The sequence below is a fragment of the Meira miltonrushii genome (assembly GCF_003144205.1).
Source record: "Meira miltonrushii strain MCA 3882 unplaced genomic scaffold FA14scaffold_3, whole genome shotgun sequence".
NCBI lineage: Eukaryota > Fungi > Basidiomycota > Exobasidiomycetes > Exobasidiales > Brachybasidiaceae > Meira > Meira miltonrushii.
In genome coordinates this window covers 1445440-1462231 of record NW_020289945.1, presented here as the reverse complement: position 1 = coordinate 1462231, position 16792 = coordinate 1445440, and the positions used below count along the sequence as shown (strand labels likewise).

General features: G+C 43.1%; 9 protein-coding genes across 9 annotated transcripts; 3 read left to right on the top strand and 6 right to left on the bottom strand.

The window, feature by feature from the left end:
- Positions 1-129: 129 nt before the first annotated feature.
- Positions 130-2271, bottom strand: FA14DRAFT_161446 (uncharacterized protein). The gene has a single exon (XM_025499126.1). It carries the CDS (start codon positions 2172-2174, stop codon positions 243-245), a length of 1932 nt encoding a protein of 643 aa, XP_025354058.1. The 5' UTR covers positions 2175-2271; the 3' UTR covers positions 130-242.
- A 206-nt stretch (positions 2272-2477) lies between these two features.
- Positions 2478-3668, top strand: FA14DRAFT_156437 (subunits of heterodimeric actin filament capping protein Capz; the record flags this gene model as incomplete). Its single annotated transcript, XM_025497827.1, has 1 exon — positions 2478-3668. One exon carries the CDS (start codon positions 2478-2480, stop codon positions 3666-3668), a length of 1191 nt encoding a protein of 396 aa, XP_025354057.1.
- FA14DRAFT_161445 (uncharacterized protein) lies at positions 3522-5448 on the bottom strand. Its single transcript, XM_025499125.1, has 2 exons — positions 3694-5448; positions 3522-3626 (listed from the first exon to the last, which is right to left on the bottom strand). Exon 1 carries the CDS (start codon positions 5427-5429, stop codon positions 3786-3788), a length of 1644 nt encoding a protein of 547 aa, XP_025354056.1. The 5' UTR covers positions 5430-5448; the 3' UTR covers positions 3522-3626; positions 3694-3785.
- On the bottom strand, positions 5384-6248 carry FA14DRAFT_168296 (uncharacterized protein). Its single transcript, XM_025500136.1, has 3 exons — positions 6118-6248; positions 5946-5977; positions 5384-5875 (listed from the first exon to the last, which is right to left on the bottom strand). Exons 1-3 carry the CDS (start codon positions 6219-6221, stop codon positions 5760-5762), a joined length of 252 nt encoding a protein of 83 aa, XP_025354055.1. The 5' UTR covers positions 6222-6248; the 3' UTR covers positions 5384-5759.
- A 155-nt stretch (positions 6249-6403) lies between these two features.
- Positions 6404-8350, bottom strand: FA14DRAFT_123514 (aspartate kinase; the record flags this gene model as incomplete). Its single annotated transcript, XM_025496581.1, has 1 exon — positions 6404-8350. The coding sequence occupies one exon, from the start codon at positions 8348-8350 to the stop codon at positions 6404-6406; it is 1947 nt and encodes a 648-aa protein (XP_025354054.1).
- A 407-nt stretch (positions 8351-8757) lies between these two features.
- Positions 8758-11955, top strand: FA14DRAFT_65066 (Cse1-domain-containing protein). Its single transcript, XM_025502636.1, has one exon. It carries the CDS (start codon positions 8820-8822, stop codon positions 11904-11906), a length of 3087 nt encoding a protein of 1028 aa, XP_025354053.1. The 5' UTR covers positions 8758-8819; the 3' UTR covers positions 11907-11955.
- Positions 11956-12003: 48 nt separating this feature from the next.
- FA14DRAFT_147729 (uncharacterized protein) lies at positions 12004-13234 on the bottom strand (the record flags this gene model as incomplete). The annotated part of the gene is made up of 2 exons (XM_025497357.1): positions 12552-13234; positions 12004-12497 (listed from the first exon to the last, which is right to left on the bottom strand). Exons 1-2 carry the CDS (start codon positions 13192-13194, stop codon positions 12004-12006), a joined length of 1137 nt encoding a protein of 378 aa, XP_025354052.1. The 5' UTR covers positions 13195-13234.
- Positions 13235-14315: 1081 nt separating this feature from the next.
- FA14DRAFT_161443 (Mmp37-domain-containing protein) lies at positions 14316-15890 on the top strand. Its single transcript, XM_025499124.1, has one exon. It carries the CDS (start codon positions 14371-14373, stop codon positions 15721-15723), a length of 1353 nt encoding a protein of 450 aa, XP_025354051.1. The 5' UTR covers positions 14316-14370; the 3' UTR covers positions 15724-15890.
- On the bottom strand, positions 15797-16405 carry FA14DRAFT_65029 (uncharacterized protein). Its single transcript, XM_025502635.1, has 3 exons — positions 16239-16405; positions 16116-16171; positions 15797-16040 (listed from the first exon to the last, which is right to left on the bottom strand). The coding sequence occupies exons 1-3, from the start codon at positions 16330-16332 to the stop codon at positions 15870-15872; spliced, it is 321 nt and encodes a 106-aa protein (XP_025354050.1). The 5' UTR covers positions 16333-16405; the 3' UTR covers positions 15797-15869.
- Between the last annotated feature and the right edge of the window lie 387 nt (positions 16406-16792).

Here is a 16792-nt window from a genome sequence, read left to right as displayed (position 1 = left end):
ATGCACTGCACTGCACTTTTTTTTTATCTTTTATCTATGTCCAGACCTTTGGCTAGAGGCGCAAACGCGGGCGTAGCTCCCAAGATTGACGTGCTTATCCGGCTTAGCGCTAAGTAAAACGAAAAGATGCTGAGTCGAAAAAGTGAAATAAGAATTCAACCTAATAAAGTGGTGGTATAAAGCATATAATACAAGAAAAGAAGCAAATACAGCAATCCTAACAAGATAAAGTATAAATTGACTCAAGCAAAGTCTGCACGTATGCTACCGACTTCGGTGGTCATGACAGAATGTGAAATTGGAAATAGCGAAGATCCGTCTGTTCCTCCATCTTTCCAATCATGATTCTTAAACCAAGATCTACCTTTCATCAATCTACCTATTTTACCCTTGTCTACATCAAGATCGACAGTAAAGTGTTTTCCCGATTCGGGCTTCCCGGCGTTTGGTTGATTTATTTTGATGGATCCTACCGTCGTCCGAATATCATACCTTCCTTCAAATCCTGAAGAATGACGAACCATGATCGAGCCTGTAACAGTTGTGGCATTAGACATCAGTAATGTCTTCTTGTCTTGATCGCGATAATCTAAAACGATTCGCCCAGTTTGAGTGAATGCATCAACCTTTAAAGGTCGCCACGAGGATTCGTTAGATGACATTGCTAAGATTCCTGCAGTCTTTTCGGGGTTCAAGATTTGCAACAAACCAGAAGATTTGACATAATCAAAGTATGTATCTTTATTTGCATCAACGTCTATCTGTAAATCAGCCGTCGTGTGTGCACTTATAGAACGATAAGCACTCCATCGCCCACCCAGAACGCCCACAGATGAAGAACAAGACACCTTTTCTGCTACAGCAATATGGCTGATATTAAGGCCTCCTGTGACTGACTTCAAATTGAGATGATCGATTCCCACTGCTCCCGAAATCCAAATCGGTCCATTAGCTGTGGTAACGTCGACTTTTGGTGCTGCAAGAGCGACCAATGTTGGTTCACGAAAGTAAATATCTCTAATCTGGCCAGTGTCTATATGCATTGAGATACTTTCATTTGCACGAATTGCCATTCCAATCGTGATCCCACCCGTTCGAGCATACACAGCAAGCTTGCCAAATGTCCAGCCCATCGTTCCAGGGACGTCGTCATTCAGTCCATCATATCCTTCCACAGCGACTCGTGTATTATCCGACATTAGTTCTAAATTCCGAATCCACGAAGTACCATCCCTTGCTAAACCCTGAGGTGCTGTACGATAAGTTGAATCAGGTAAGAAAACGTAAAAGTTGAGTGTTAGATTCTCATCGGGCGAAAGATGTTTATTTTCTCCATTAACACTGACACCCTCCTTTCTTTCGCCATCTCTTTCATCGATCATTGTATTTATTCGGACCTTGTTGAGTAGGCTTCGATGGCTGAATTTAGCCTCTACCAGAACTCCAATCCGATCGATCATTGGCCTTATATCAAATTCCTGCCATTCTTCTTTGTCAATAGACGAAGCTGGTAGAGTGATTATAACACCATTATAGGAAGATCCGTGAGCACGTACAAACGCTAGAGATTCATTCGCTGCGATGGAAAAGAGTGCTCTACTTGTATATTGTGGAATGTTGGGCGAAGGCCACGACTCTTGCGGTGTATCCTTAACAGGCGACCATTCTGGATCTCGAACTGGCTTGCCATCGTCCCACCAAGGCTCTGGCATATCCTTTTTTGTATCTGCACTCTTGCCCAAGAGATTCATGACCAGGGATAGAACAAATGCACCCAGCAAGAATGCAAATAAGAAATGCCAAAAACGTCTGTATCTCGTTCTGCCTCTCAGCTTTTGCTTCAACTTGATTTTTTGCCTTCTTGTGAGTAGTGGCATAGATTCATCATCTGATTCTTCATCATTGGATCGAGGCTGTGATTGTTGTGCAGTGGCAGGATTGTCAGGCTGATCTGGTATGGGAGACTCATCTGTTGATGTTGATTGATAGTTTGGAGTGCTTCTCTGTTGTGCTACAGAGGAAGAGCCAGAAGGACCACCGGCAGCTTCTTCATACGCTGGAGGGGGTTGATGCCAAGCACGATCATTTCGGGAAGCATATTCTTCTGCTTCTATTCTCGCATTTCTTTCCGCTTCTTCATCCGCTTCTAATCTCTTATTGTCAATGATTGCCATAATGTTCGGAATATTCTGTAATGATCAACTTGGCCCTACGGCCGTTGTAAACGTACGGTGCCGTTGATTTTGACAACCCGATAAATGCTGAGTTCTTGGTCGTAGTGAACATAAACCGATAGCGTAAAAAGCATAACAACTTTAATGACCCGCATGCATGTCAATCCGTCTGTGCGTAACGGCCAGCGTGTAGAGTGTATGCACAGCTATTGTGCCCTTTTTGTAAGTGTACGTGTTGTTCTTCTTGTCCTCCATAAGACTTGTTACCGTCATCATCTTTCTTCGTCTTCCTACTCATCAGTCATGTCAGGTTCAAGAGCCGATTTGGCAGTTCCGCTCTTGCTGCAATCTCCGCCAGGTCAAGTATCAAATGTCTATGAAGATTTACATGGTCTAATCACATGCGAAGAAGATGCAAGCGCAAAGGACGAACAAGAATTCAAGGAGAAAGTTGAATTGGCACGGGAAGAGCATAACGTTGAACAATTGATCGTTGTGGACTTACCAGAAGGAAAAGGGAAGACGATTTTAAGTAAAAGTAACATTCATCCAGGTCATTCTGACCGGTTCATCGCACCTCGTCATCGAATTTCTTTCAAAGTTGATCATGTAACACACAAAACATCTGATCCAAAACCCTACAAGGAAAACCAACATATAGAACCATTACGGTCAGAACTCGAAAAGCTGTTATCTTCTTATGTCGCGGATCGATATGCTACTGGTGTTGTAGAGGTCATTGCCGTCCCTTTGCCAAGACAAGTCGTCGCCGTACAGGATGAGGTAGCGGAAGAAGCAAGAAAGGTAAACAATGAGCTCGAACCAGAAGAATTGGCAGGATCAGTATCAACCAGTGTACAAGACGCTGAGAAAGCAACGGAGGAAACTCCCAAAGAGGAGGCAGAAAAAGCTGAAGTCGAAGATGACCCCGTGCAAACCGCTAAAGATGCAGAAGCAGTAGAGGCAAACACTGAAAATAGCGAACAGAAAGCAGAGGAAACAAAGGAGGCAAACCATGCTCCTTCTGAGAATGCACAGAAAGTTACTCTCCCGAAAGAACAAGAAGACGAAGAGACAAATGGCGAAACAAAGATCGTGATTCACATTGCTGCCAATAAGTACAAATTGTCCAACTTCTGGTCAGGTCGATGGAGATCAAGTTATACTTTAGCATCATCCGATGCTCAAGAGATCGAAGCAGAAAGCAGCGTTCATATACACTACTTTGAAGATGGAAATGTTCAGCTGCATACTCGAAAAGGTCAGACGTTGGATGTGAAACAGAGCACACCCATCTCTTCACAGGCTGCATCTTTCGTCAAAGCTATCGAGAAATTCGAGGAGGAGTATCAACAAGAGCTGTTCAAACAATCTTCAGATTTGAGCGAAGGAGCTTTCCGTGCATTGAGAAGGCAATTACCGATGACACGGCAAAAGATTGATTGGGATAAGGTGAGATTGAATGGTGTTAATACTGAGATTGTTACATACTGACAAATGTTTCTTCCTTTCTGAACAGGTATTGAATTATAAATTGGGAAGCGAATTATCGAAGCAATAGGGGCAGATATCACTGTTGGGTTTAATAATACATCATTATGATTTTTTGTCCTATTGAGGGAATACGATAGCCGCTATCCAATATCGTACTGCGAATGCTACAGAGCTACAGAAAGCTTGAAATAGCATCACATGCCACCAAAGACCCCTTTCGGATATTTGTACTTTGTGTGTAGCCTGCTTCTCATGACCGTTTTCCACTCGACCCGAAGCATCACGCTGCAACGGCAAGGCTCCCCTAAAGACCAAGATTGCATTCAAGATCGTTAGATTTGTAGTGCTGTGTAGCACCTTTCTCTTGTTCTCTTCTCGCCATTCCAATTTGATCAGATGCAGGGCTGAGAAAATTTGGAGAATTATCTGAGCCAGGGTGCCCGCAGGTCTCTCTTCGGTAAATAGTGCGATCGAAGGATGAAGGGACATTGTTTCCAGATCCACATTAGGCACTCGATGACGAGGACAAGGAACAAGGCCAAACAATTGCGGTAAGCTCAAAGCAAAATTGATCAATTGCGGAACAAAGAAGAGCAGCAATGTCTTTGAGAAATGCCCCAGCACTCCTGCACATGCTAATACCTGTCCGGCAAAATAGCAAAACGTATCGCCAACGAATACTCGAGCAGGAAATTTGTTCCACGTCAAAAGGCCTACGCAACATCCACAAAACGGAAGCAGCAAAGCCAAGCTGAATAGATGTCGATCCCGTAATTCAACAGAAGCAAAACTTCCGGGCTGTCCTGCTCTTGGATCCAAATAAAGAACATCGTTGCAACAGAGAGAGATTCCGATAATGAGAGCTTGACCTACTTCCACTCCATTGATGCCGGCCAAAATGTTGATGCTGTGAACGCTGAAAGTCGATACAAGCAGGATGAAAAGATGGTAAAGAGGACCTAATGTGATCACTCGAGCTCCTAGCCAAGTTCGTAGGAAGGTAGGCCAGCCTGGCACAACGACAGATGTTCCTCCATGTCCTGCTTGATAGACGACAAGCATAGGCAAACTTGCCAGTAATGGGATCGGCATCTTTAGCCTCCATCTGATATCAAACACATCATCGATGAATCCAAGGAGTACCGATGATAAGATGGACATGAGTGATGACAGATACGAAGACAGCTCGTGATGCGGAAAGTCTCTTTGCCCATGCATATCTCCGCTCCATCCTCCGTCTGCGTTGTCGATAAGACTGCGTGCCGTTCGTTGAGGAGAATCCGATTTACCCATTCCATAACGAAAAGGAATATAGCTGCACATCAAAAGACAATACACTATACTTGTTGGTAGACCCAAAGACTCGGGAATCTTGTTTGAATTGCCTTTGAGCAGATCTTTGCCCCCGAAGCCTTTTTTCAGGAATGCATCCTTGGTAGCTTTGACTACGTGGTAGGTCAATAGAGGCGCTATCGAAGTCAATGCTAACGTGGGTATCAGCCCTGGGATCAACAGAATTCCTTGTAGATGATCCAATGTCGGAGAAGATGTTTTGGTTTGCTGGTGTATGAGAGCGATGTATGCTATCATAGCAGCGAACGGGACCAAGATTGCTAATCCCCACACTATAGATCCTTCCTCCTTGCGTACATGAGAGGGAGAAAGGCCGTCATTGTCATCTTCTGGCACGATCGGTTCATCGATCTGTTTGCTACTCCGTCTCTGCGGAACACTGAGAGACGTCTTGGCCGGCTTGGCCATCGTGCTGAAATCTTAGCCTTTTGAAATGAAGGAAGGAAGGTAAGAAGATTACCGAAGAGGAAGAATGTTCCAAAGTCTAATTTGTGCCTGTGGCCCGAGCACGGATACTTTAAATCCGACGTGGAACCTTATTAGCTCAAGCATGACTTTTTTGGCAAGGAAAGAAGAATTCATACCGTCGGCAATATGGCAAAGTCGTTGTAATGATGAAATAATCTACAAGCATGAAGAGTAAAATACAAGTGATGTTCAATCGGCAGATGTTGAATAATTGCCGCGAAAAGATGCAAAGTTTGATGGCTGATTACACAGAGCCTCTCAAACCGCCTTCTAGCTTTTGGCTGCCAAGCTCTTTGTGACACTGTCGATATACATTTGCAGCATTTCGTTATCCGCTTCCGCTTTCACACAATCTTGTTGAACGGTTGAGATACGGGTCATCAATCCTGAAGAGGGGAGATTGTCAAAGTGTGAGCCATAGACCTGGCAGTCAAGAATATGAGGTGGAATACGTACCTTTTAGTCCTTCTTGCATACCCAGTATGTCTCTGCAGATAGTTCAAAGAGTATGATAGTGAATGTGTCAGTCTCCATCATCATCAATTTCGAAATCAAGGTTTTAGACATTCAGTGTGAACGACGCTGCAGCTCATTGCAACGAATCTTCTGCTGCTATAGAGTAACTCACTTTACCAGCTGCTGTTTCTCGACCACATCACTTGCACTAATTTCTGTTTCTCCTGTCCATGCTACCGTATCGGTAAAGTCGACAGGTGTTTCAGAAGCTGACATTGTTAGTCGGACAAAGAAGGTTGGTAGCGATAAAGGTACAAATGCAAGTTGTTAACGCGCTTATTCTAAACCTTAAAATATACACTCACACACGCATAGAAATATAATCTCTGTAATTCATGATATTTTTGCAAGATAGAATCCTATGATGTAAATGTACAAGTCAAGTCATAAAATTGATTTTAGAAAAATGCTCGACCAAAATTACCTGCTTCTGCGTTTGGCATCTTTGTACTGCCTTCAAGAACAGAATAATGAATCATATTTAACGCTTTGAGAGCGTTCTTTTGATGAATAACGCAACTGATATTAATCTCATTTGCACCTTGACTGATCATTTCGATGTTGATATTTCCTTCTGCCAATGTGTTAAACATTTTGCCAGAAACACCAACCATATTACGCATATGCGATCCGACCAAACTCAAAATTGTCATATCCTTCACAATTGACACTTCTCCCAATAAACTCAATTCCGATTTGAGTCTGTCTACCACCCTTCCACGCTTCAAGCCTGCTTGACCACCATGCAAAGCCATTGAAACATGCACTTCTGATGTTGAAATCAAATCAACAATAACTCCATGTTTATCCAAAGTGGTAAATATACGTGCAAAGAAGCCATGCGATAAAGTTTTACGATTCGAATGAACGTTTAAAATCCAAATATCTTCTTTGATCGTGACAGCAGTAGGTCTTCTTAGCTCTTTTGGTTCTCCCATCACTGCTGTAATAGCAGAACTTGTCATTGACATGGATCCCCAAGGCGTTGTTGTTCCACTGGTCGAGCCAGGCGTTTTTGGCTGTTTGAGGAAGGCGCCCATCAACTTTTCGGGATCTTTGCTTGAAGATGCAGGTGGGAAGATTACCGTACCAGATCCTTCAGGATTTTCTACGTTTTTTATTCTGATCGGGACGGCTTTTTTGATAGCTTGTTCCATAGTGAAAGGGTGAATCACTTCACTGCCGTAGTATGTCAATTCTGCTGCTTCTTCTGGTGTGATTGCATCAATCAATCTTGCTGTGGACACTTTTCGTGGATCAGCAGTAAAAACTCCATCGACTTCTTTCCATATTTGCAATTCTGCCGCCTGCAGTCCTACGGCACACAAAGCAGCACACAGATCCGTATATCCTCTTCCTACTTGTGATAAAAGTGATCCTGGCACATGACCAAAGAATCCTGTTACCACCGGAACTCCTTTTACTGCTCGTAGTCGGTCTGCCATTTTGACTGATAGCAGATCATAGAAAGCTTGATCTAGATACTCCTCTCCTTGTGATGTGCTTGAGACGTCCAGTCTCGCCCTTTTCGACTGTAGCTCTTCCAAGAAGTTTGCATCAATCACAGTTTCCATGCCTACAAGCTCGGCATCAATTCCAACGTCCAATAAAGCGCCCACCACAATTCGGCAAGATAATCGTTCCCCTATTGACATGATGATATCTTGAGATTTAGGTGAGATTTCTTCAATAATCTTTGCAGCCATCAAAAAGTCACGTAATCGTTCACAATCATCCACGATCTCATGTTCAAGCCTTTCCCGTGCTTCCACATTTTTCGTCACTGCTTCTCGTACAGCAACGATATGATCGTGCATGATACGGTCCACAGTAGCATTGTAGCCTGTAGCAATAGGAGCACCGTTGGACGCAGAATTTTCCATTGTTAAACTCTTCAATTTTGAGTCTAATGCTGAATTCAAAGTAGCAGGACTTTCGGCTCTTTTAGATGTTGGCAGTGGTGATCCTGTCCCTAGCCCTGCTGCACCTCTGCTCGCACTACGGGCTAATCTGGAAAATGTACCGTTTGCAGTAGCATTGCTGCTGTCACGTAGATTTGAGAATGAGTTGGATAAGCTAGAGCTTTCGATCGGACTTGCTGTATCATTTTCATCTTCCGGTTGTAAAGCTTCTTTAGCTGCTTGTAAAAGTAAATTTGTTGTACCAAGAGCTTTTGTCTGTCCTGAACGAGCAGAACATACGATAGCAAGACGAACGTTTGGATTGGAAAGATAGGAAGGAGCGATATGTTGTGCAATTGTTGGTAATTGTTTTCCTACTGAAGTACCACCATACTTTTGTACGATCCAAGTTTCATTTTGACTTGCATCGCTACTACTGCTCATGCCTGCTGAAGATCCTTTTCGGTTGAAATAGTTCTCGTTTCCTCTACCCAATGGTGAAGGAGGAACCATGATTGCAAATCGCAGTAATGATGACTTTATAGGGGATGCAAGAAGATGTAGTGAAAATATATGCGAGTCATCTTCTAGATCGGACGGATTTAAGCCCTGAAATTCAAGTGGGCACGGCGTCTGTGTTGCGTTCAAATCGCGTGCTCTTGTCGATAACTTTTTTCCTCGATAAGATTCGATTCATGCATCTCTGATGATAACATTTTGCATTTGTCTCACGTGGCTTTCAATGAAGTTCCTCTAGCGAGCATTTTACATACGCGTTAAAATATTATGAATAGACCAACACCAAACAAAAGCGCATAGGCCAACTCAAAGAAAAAATCCAGCAAGAAGGTTTGTCATTCTTCTCATAGAGTGTTGCTTTCTTGACTACTCCATCCATCCTTTACTCGCAAAGATGGCCAACTCCGGTCCTTCGACCGAGATGATCGGTCAGCTATCAAAACTCTTCAGTGATACGCTCAATCCTGCAGCTCGTCAACAAGCAGAGGCAACATTAACCTCACTTGAACGACAGCCTGATCAGCATTTCGCTTTACTCTTGATCAACTTAATCTCTTCATATTCCGATCAACCTATACCTGTTCGATTGGCTGCATCGATCAAGCTAAAGAATGTCTGTCGTCAAGCTTGGTCTGATGATGAACAGCTGGAATTGGAGAATAATCAACAATTATCCATATACCAATTAGTACCACAATCTGATCGTCAACAGCTTCGTTCATCTTTACTTCCACTCTTGCTGCAACTATCTCAGCCTAACGCATTGGCAGCAAATCCGATTGGTTTACGATTACAGTTGAGTGAATGTATCTCACTCATTGCAGATAAGGACTTCCCGGAACGATGGCCGACACTGATAGACGAACTTGTGGCAGGCATGCAAGGCCAGTCGCCTGATTCAGTAGCACTGCAAGCTGTTCTACAATCAGCACATAGCATCTTTCGTAAATGGAGAGCAGCTTTCCGATCCGATTCTTTGTACACAGAAATCAATCTAGTCTTGGAAAGATTCGCACAGCCTTTCTTGGAGCTGCTCAAAGTGACAGACGAAGCTTTGTCACAAACTTCTCCACCTCCTTCTACATCTTCAACGCTTCTACTCCTTCTACAGATCTTCCACGATCTATCAGCTCAAGACTTGCCACCCCTGTTCGAAGACAATCTCCAATCCGTCTTTGGTCTCATGCTTAAATATCTCAACCCAAAAGCTCAACCGAATGGGATTTATGTACGCAATCCGGCTTTGGCAAATATGATGGAGGGTGACCCTGACGAAGCATCTCCTCAAGATGGACAGAAGATTCGAGCAGAGATCTGCAGTATTGGAGAGCTGTATGCCCAGCGATACTTGGACGTCACCGAACCTTTTGTTCCTGATTTGGTGAAATCAGTCTGGGAAATGTTAGGGGGCTGTGGACAAGGCGAAAAAGAGGACGTGATGGTGTCTAGAGCAATGGCGCTTCTTTCAACAATTGTGCGCATGCCATCCCAAAGAGCCGCTTTTGCTAGTGATGAGACTCTAAATGCGTTTGTGGAGGCGATCATCTTACCAAACATCTCTTTACGAGAACAAGATGAAGAGATGTTCGAAGATGAGCCTTTGGAATGGATTAGAAGAGACTTTGCAATGGAGACGCTTGATGCAGATACACGAAGAAGAGCAGCATCCTCTTTCTCTCGTGCGCTATTGGATCAATTTGCTGATCAAATCACATCAATTATCTCCAGATACATCACGCAATACCTACAAAAGTATGCAGAGGACCCAGTAAAGAACTGGAGAATGAAAGATACAGCTGTTTATCTCTTGACAAGTATCGCAAGTACAAGTAGTACAGCTGCTGGAGGTGTTTCTTCGACTAATTCCCTGGTCAACGTCGTCCAATTCTTCTCGGATAACGTATTTGTGGATCTCCAAGCTGACACGAACTCTGTCCACCCAATTTTGCAAGTTGATGCGATCAAGTATCTTCAAACTTTCAGAAATCAATTGACCAAAGAACAGCTACTTTCAGTCCTTCCACTTCTTGTTCGTCATTTGGAATCGCAAAGCTATGTGACATCATCGTATGCAGCAATTGCCATTGAGCGAATTCTCTTCCTCAAGTCTCCGCAATCCCGAACGACGCCACTTTTCACACCAGATGACGTACAACCGTTTGCCGAAGCAATCTTGATGGCGTTGTTCCGAAACATTCAAAGTGGATCCACTCCTGAAAAGGTTGCCGAGAATGATTACTTGATGCGTTGCGTGATGCGTCTTATCGTCACAGCAAGAGAGCGAATGGTGGATGCTCGCGGACCTGTTTTGTCGCATCTCACAGCAATTCTATCGGAAATTCTCAAGAATCCAAGTAATCCCAAATTCAGTCAATACTGCTTCGAGAGTATTTCAGCATTGATTCGATTTGTCACTGCTGCAAATGCATCTACTATCTCGGACTTTGAGCAGTCACTTTCGACACCTTTCATGGCCATCTTGCAAAATGATGTGTCAGAGTTCGTTCCATTTGTGTTCCAGATCCTATCGCAAATGCTTGAAATTCGACCTGGAGGTGATGTTCCGCCATCGTACACTTCTTTGTTGCCTTCGCTATTGACACCGGCTTTATGGCAAGCAAGAAGCAACATTCCTGCTTTGGTTCGACTACTTCAGGCATTCTTGTCAAAAGGAAGTGCACAACTGGATGATTCGGCATTGCAAAGTCTTTTGGGTATTTACCAACAATTGATTGCAAGCAGAGTAAATGACGAATATGGATTCGAGCTCTTGTTGAGCATTTTCACGCATGTTGACAAAAGTAGATTAACGTCTTACAGAACGCCCGTCCTAACGTTGATGTTGACAAGATTGCAAAACAGCCGAACAGAGAAATTCTCTCGTGCTTTCGTTCATTTTGTCGCTTCTATGTGCTGCATTCAAGATAATGGCTTCCCAGACTATGTCGTCGATGCATTTGATGGCGTACAGCCAGGTTTGTTTGGTCAAATATTACAAGGTGTCATGTTGCCCGATTTACCAAAAGCGTTACCTAGACAAAAGCGAACGGTGGTAACAGGGTTCTCGCGCTTGTTGATTGAAGGCAAAAGGATGTTAGAACAACCCGGTTTGACGACTGCGTTCCCTGCCGTTCTCTCGGCAATTTTACGAATGACTGAAGATGCTTCATTGGCAACGGCTTTATCTGCCCGAGATGCACAAGCAGAAGCAGATGAAGTTTTCTTGCAGGATTGGGAAGAACAAGGTGGTGCAGGCGGTGCAGGATTTCAAGGATCCTTTGCTGTTTTGCGTAGTTCAACAACAGCTTCAGCAGCAGCAAAGAATGACCTTGCTTCAAGTATTTTGCAAGGAAGAGATATTCGACAATATTTGGGTAACGGATTAAAAGCATTAAATGCACAACAACCTCAAAAGGTTTCTTCAGCTCTTTCTCAAATACCATCAAATCTTCTTCAACCCTTACAGCAATACATGGCATAGCCTTTTTTTGTTCAGTCGATCATTGAATAAAATTACACTGTTTCTTGTATGTACCTTACTAAGTACAGATGTGAGAAGTAGTCTACATGATTTTCGTCTAGATTGCAGTTGGCGGTATGATACTGCTGGGTGGCGTGGACAGTGCATGAATTTGGCCAGAACCAGTCAAGCCTTCTAATTGGAACCAATTGACCAAAGGTGCTTCCCTTCCTCCAATCGCGTTGAGGACATCCTGAGATAAGACTCCACCAACCATCGCGCATGTAGGCGAGAATTCTCCTGGTTGAGACAGACTGATGCTCAGAGCATCAATAAATGCAGTAAAGTCCTCTTCTGATACCAGCAATGTCTTTAAATCAAGACCACGCTCTTCGATGAGACTTTTGCAAGTGCTTGCCAATTCTTCCGTCGAAGGGATCTTGCCATCTCCGCTCAATTCCCACAACGCCAATACACCAAGGTATCCCAAACTGGGCTTCTGACGTCTCAGTTGAGCACGAGGAAGTCCTTTCCATGTCTTGTCCAAGGCTTTTCGTAGGGGCACAAACTCTTGTTTGACCTTCTCCAAACGTTTCGAGGAAGATGGAACAGCTGCTTGTACGGGAGTGGCATCGCCTTGTTGCTCTGCGGTGAAAGCCTTTGCACCCAAAGCAGCACCCTCGACCGTCGAAGCAGGAAGGGGAGCGTTCACTTCTGGCTTTTCGATCACGTATTGATGCGAGTCTCCTAAATCGCTAAAGATGAATCCATTGAAACCTTGACTGCCTGAAATGTAAAATGGTATTCCTAATTGACGAGATCGATCGTTCAAAGTGATTAAAGAATCTTTGTTCCATTGTGCTGATAGACTTTGCGGTCCGGAAGGAATACCGATGACCATGACGCTTGGCTTCAAATCTGCCAATGAAGAAGAAGAAGGATCCAAAAGGTCTTTGAGAGATGAAGAAGGTAATACCTCAATCTTGACCAGAGGATTGAGAGCCTGAATGCGAGCAGCAGCAGGTGTTAATCTATCTATCGATTCACCTACATCTTCTTCTCGCCAGAAGAATCCTGCAGACAGATCATTCCATTGTGTGTGTGGACGAAAATCTATCAAAGTCAATCTCTGGATACCAGCCAAGACCCAATTCTTGATCGCTTCCGTCGTTAGCCCATCCAAATTGATTACCAAGATATGTGATGTACGAATCTTTCCTTGTGCTTCTAATCCCCACAATCGAATTTGACGATCGTAGAGTGCAGCTTCATCTTCTGTGACGCCATCATGCGTACCTTGTTGTGCCATTGTGACCAAATAACAAGGAGGGGTATGTGGTATGAGAGTGAGAATTGTTTGTTAGCAATCTTCTCGATTTGTTCCACGCCTTCATTTACGCGTCAGGACCGTGCTTATTTTAGACTTTAATGTATCTTCTGATCAACAACGCATCTTTCTTCCATCCCTATCACTCTCAACCATGCCAAAACTTATTGAAGTGATCGCCAATGATCGACTAGGGCGAAAGGGTGAGTGAGACAATAAAAGGTTGTATTTGACTAGAAAGCTAACATCATAGTCACTCTTTATCAGTTCGTGTAAAATGCAGCCCGGATGATACAGTGGGCGATTTGAAAAAGCTAATCGCAGCACAAACTGGTACAACACCCGAAAAGGTGAGCAGACATCAATTGATTCAGTGATCCCCAATTTGTGGGTAAGACGTCTATGGAGATCGAATCGATACAATTTGCCTTTCTTTCATTACGAGAGGGAGAGAAGACCGTTCCATAATATTCGACATCTTACCTGGAAAGTGGGGATGAGTCATTCAGCAACTTCAAGCGAGCTCAGAGATCTAACCTATCACCCTTTTTTACATTTTGTCAGATTCAATTGAAGAAATGGTACACAGTTTTCAAAGATCACATCACACTGAGCGACTGTGAGTTCGTCATCGATTTATTTGACGTTTTTGAACTGCTGCTGATATTTTTTTTTCTCTTTCTTCAATCATCCAGATGAAATTCATGATGTGAGTGCTGGCAATAAACATATTCGAAAGATGAAATAGCTGACCTTACAAACTACTTTCCCTCGCTTCCCAAACATCTAGGGTGCAAGTCTAGAAATGTATTAAGATGTTGATCGTTCCCTCTGAGATAAAATGTACAAATATATACCTTGGATTATCAACAATCTTCAAGAATGTCCTGATTATGATCACTTAGCCTACATGTTTCAATGCTAATAATTGAGTAGTTCTATGGACCCTAATCGATAGTGCGAATTTCCTCTTTCAATCTTGCTTACAAGAAGTGGAGCCAAAAATTAAAAGGCCCGAAATGAAAAGCGAGAAAACGCGGAAGCGGAAATAAACTAAAGTGTAACTAACAGAACAACGTTTCTTCTCAAGATCAAGCAACTCTCTCCACTTGACAACCATTGAACGACTTCCATTCTTTCCTTCACTGGTAGTCCAAGATGGTTGCGAGGATAGGATCAAGAAGCTGCTTGCTGGCGAGACAGGATGTCTTTGTTGTGTCCAATAATATCGTATTCCTTCGTGCAGCATCATTCCATACTTCAACAAGAGCTTACCAGCAAGACAATATTGGCGCATCATCATCAACTCGATACATAAAAACACCCTCTTTTCCTCCTCCTAGTTTTCCCAAGTCATTTGGAGCAAATCAAGTTGTTCCATTGGACCTGGAATTGACAAAACGATTTGAAGCAATAATGAAATCGTTTCCAGAACCAATCAGATTCGCATTCGCATATGGATCAGGCGTATTCCCACAAAGTCAAGCAGGACCAGAACATTCAGCAAAACCGACAACAAAAGAAGGTAAGAAGATGATTGATTTAGTCATGGCTGTTAATCATCCACAACATTGGCATGGAATAAATATGAAACAAAATCCAAAACATTATAGTTGGATAGCAAGACTTCTTGGGAGTTTGGGAATCGGGTTCGTTCAACCATTAGGAGCAGGGCTATGGTATCATCCTTACGTTCGAATCGAGGATGAACTGATAAAGTATGGCGTAATGGATATCGATACTCTCTGCTCTGATTTATTGGATTGGGATACTCTGTACATCAGTGGCAGAATGCATAAGCCAGTCACTCTCCTAGCCACCGATGCTAGAGCTAGGCTAGCACAACAGGTCAACTTGGCATCAGCATTACGAACCTCACTTCTACTGCTGCCTGAGCAATTTGGTGAAGCAGAGCTCTACACCCGAATCGCTTCCCTTTCGTACACGGGAGATTTCAGGATGAGTGTACCGGGAGGTGAGAATGCGAACAAGGTACGAAATATTGTTTTAAATCAACGTGAAATGTTTAGGCGGCTATATGGTAGCTTAATCCGAAGCATTGAGACGATAAGCATAGAGGAGACAAGGAAGAATCGATTCACATTAACACAAGATTGTTCGGATAAAGTACGAGCGAAACATGCATCAAAATTACCACTCCGATTACGTGAAAAGATTCAACAACATTATACATCTCATCCGGATAAAAATGATGCATTTTTACAACTTTCCCTTTCGACAAGATCGGAAAATGTTGCAAGAATGCCGGGCGCAAAAGCTGCGCATATAGACAAAGATAAATGGGATAACTTTTGGTTGGCTGTGGTGAAACAATCGGATTTTCAAACTGTTCTTCTTTCAAAGATTGCAGAGATTGTTCGTGGTCCAGCACGTTCGCAAAGCCTTAAAGGCATTTATACAGCCGGCTTTGGCAAGACGATTCGCTATGTGTTGGCAAAAGTCGGAAAGGTGAGTCCGTGTTGTGTTTCTGTAGGTGAAGTGCTATACTGATCTGCTTTCTTCTCTTTTCAGTTCTTTGAAGGTCGCAAGGAGAAAGAAGAAAAGTCGGAATAGAGCATGTATAACATTCAGTCTTCCTGTGGTGGTATCATGATTAGCATAGTTCAATGTACAGTGTTCAATAGTCATCTTTCCCTTTATTGAGGTCTTCCTGTTGCTTTTTTCTTTGCCATCTTACGATCGAATTCGTCTTGTTGTGCTTTTAGAGTAGCGTCACCGGCTTTTTTCATGATTGTCAATGGACCACCTCCTGCAGCTCTTCCTGCCATATCAGATTCAATCTTTTTCGTTAGGGACGCTTGTTGTTTCTGTAGATTGTGAAAATGGATGGGATGGTGTCAGATGGCTGCCATAAGCAGAGTTTGTGCTGAAGGTACACTCACCTTTTTCTGTGATGCTTGTGTTACTGCAGATTGCTTTCGTGGTGCAATCACTCTGGCTGTTTGATAGGTTGTAAAGTTGATTAGTGGATGTACAATTTCAATAGCTAAAGTAGCATTACTCACGTCCTCTTTTTGGTCCAGTCTTTGTTCTAGTGGATGATGTAGTCTTACTCTTACTAGAAGATCCGGCTTTGGATGGTTTGAATCCCTGTGCCATCTTTTCGATGGGTGTGTATGAGACGTATGACAGAGATGGTGATTTTGAAGATTTTGCGAATGTTTCATTGATATCCAATTTATCTCAACCGAAATAAAAATTCCAAAGGGCGTTTTTAAATCCGGCCAAAAATGAAATTTAGTCGGTAATCGGATATAGAAGTGGAGATTTCCACTGGCAGGCACAGGATTACGACGCAGCGCATGCATTGACTGCATGAAATTAGTACACGCATTTCCATAATCAAAGCCGGCCATAGTACAACACTTATTGTTGGTTTTTGAAACGTCCAGGTATTCACTCTTACAACAACTTACTTCCGCCACCCATACTCTTTTCATTACTTTTTGAGTGAGATATAGTTATCTCAGCTCATCTCTATCAGAGATGAATTACAACTTCACAGGATCGCTAACACAGCGAAATATAAACTTAGGATCTGCTCATGAAATCAGTTCTG

Coding starts and splice junctions, on each gene's coding strand:
- FA14DRAFT_161446 (XM_025499126.1), bottom strand. CDS start 2,174: ATGGCAATCATTGACAATAAGAGATTAGAAGCGGATGAAGAAGCGGAA.
- FA14DRAFT_161445 (XM_025499125.1), bottom strand. CDS start 5,429: ATGGCCAAGCCGGCCAAGACGTCTCTCAGTGTTCCGCAGAGACGGAGT.
- FA14DRAFT_168296 (XM_025500136.1), bottom strand. CDS start 6,221: ATGTCAGCTTCTGAAACACCTGTCGACTTTACCGATACGGTAGCATGG. Junction 5,978..6,117: donor GAGAAACAGCAGCTGGTAAA/GTGAGTTACTCT, acceptor AACTATCTGCAG/AGACATACTGGGTATGCAAG. Junction 5,876..5,945: donor TATGCAAGAAGGACTAAAAG/GTACGTATTCCA, acceptor TCCCCTCTTCAG/GATTGATGACCCGTATCTCA.
- FA14DRAFT_65066 (XM_025502636.1), top strand. CDS start 8,820: ATGGCCAACTCCGGTCCTTCGACCGAGATGATCGGTCAGCTATCAAAA.
- FA14DRAFT_161443 (XM_025499124.1), top strand. CDS start 14,371: ATGGTTGCGAGGATAGGATCAAGAAGCTGCTTGCTGGCGAGACAGGAT.
- FA14DRAFT_65029 (XM_025502635.1), bottom strand. CDS start 16,332: ATGGCACAGGGATTCAAACCATCCAAAGCCGGATCTTCTAGTAAGAGT. Junction 16,172..16,238: donor GACTGGACCAAAAAGAGGAC/GTGAGTAATGCT, acceptor CCTATCAAACAG/CCAGAGTGATTGCACCACGA. Junction 16,041..16,115: donor CACAAGCATCACAGAAAAAG/GTGAGTGTACCT, acceptor CACAATCTACAG/AAACAACAAGCGTCCCTAAC.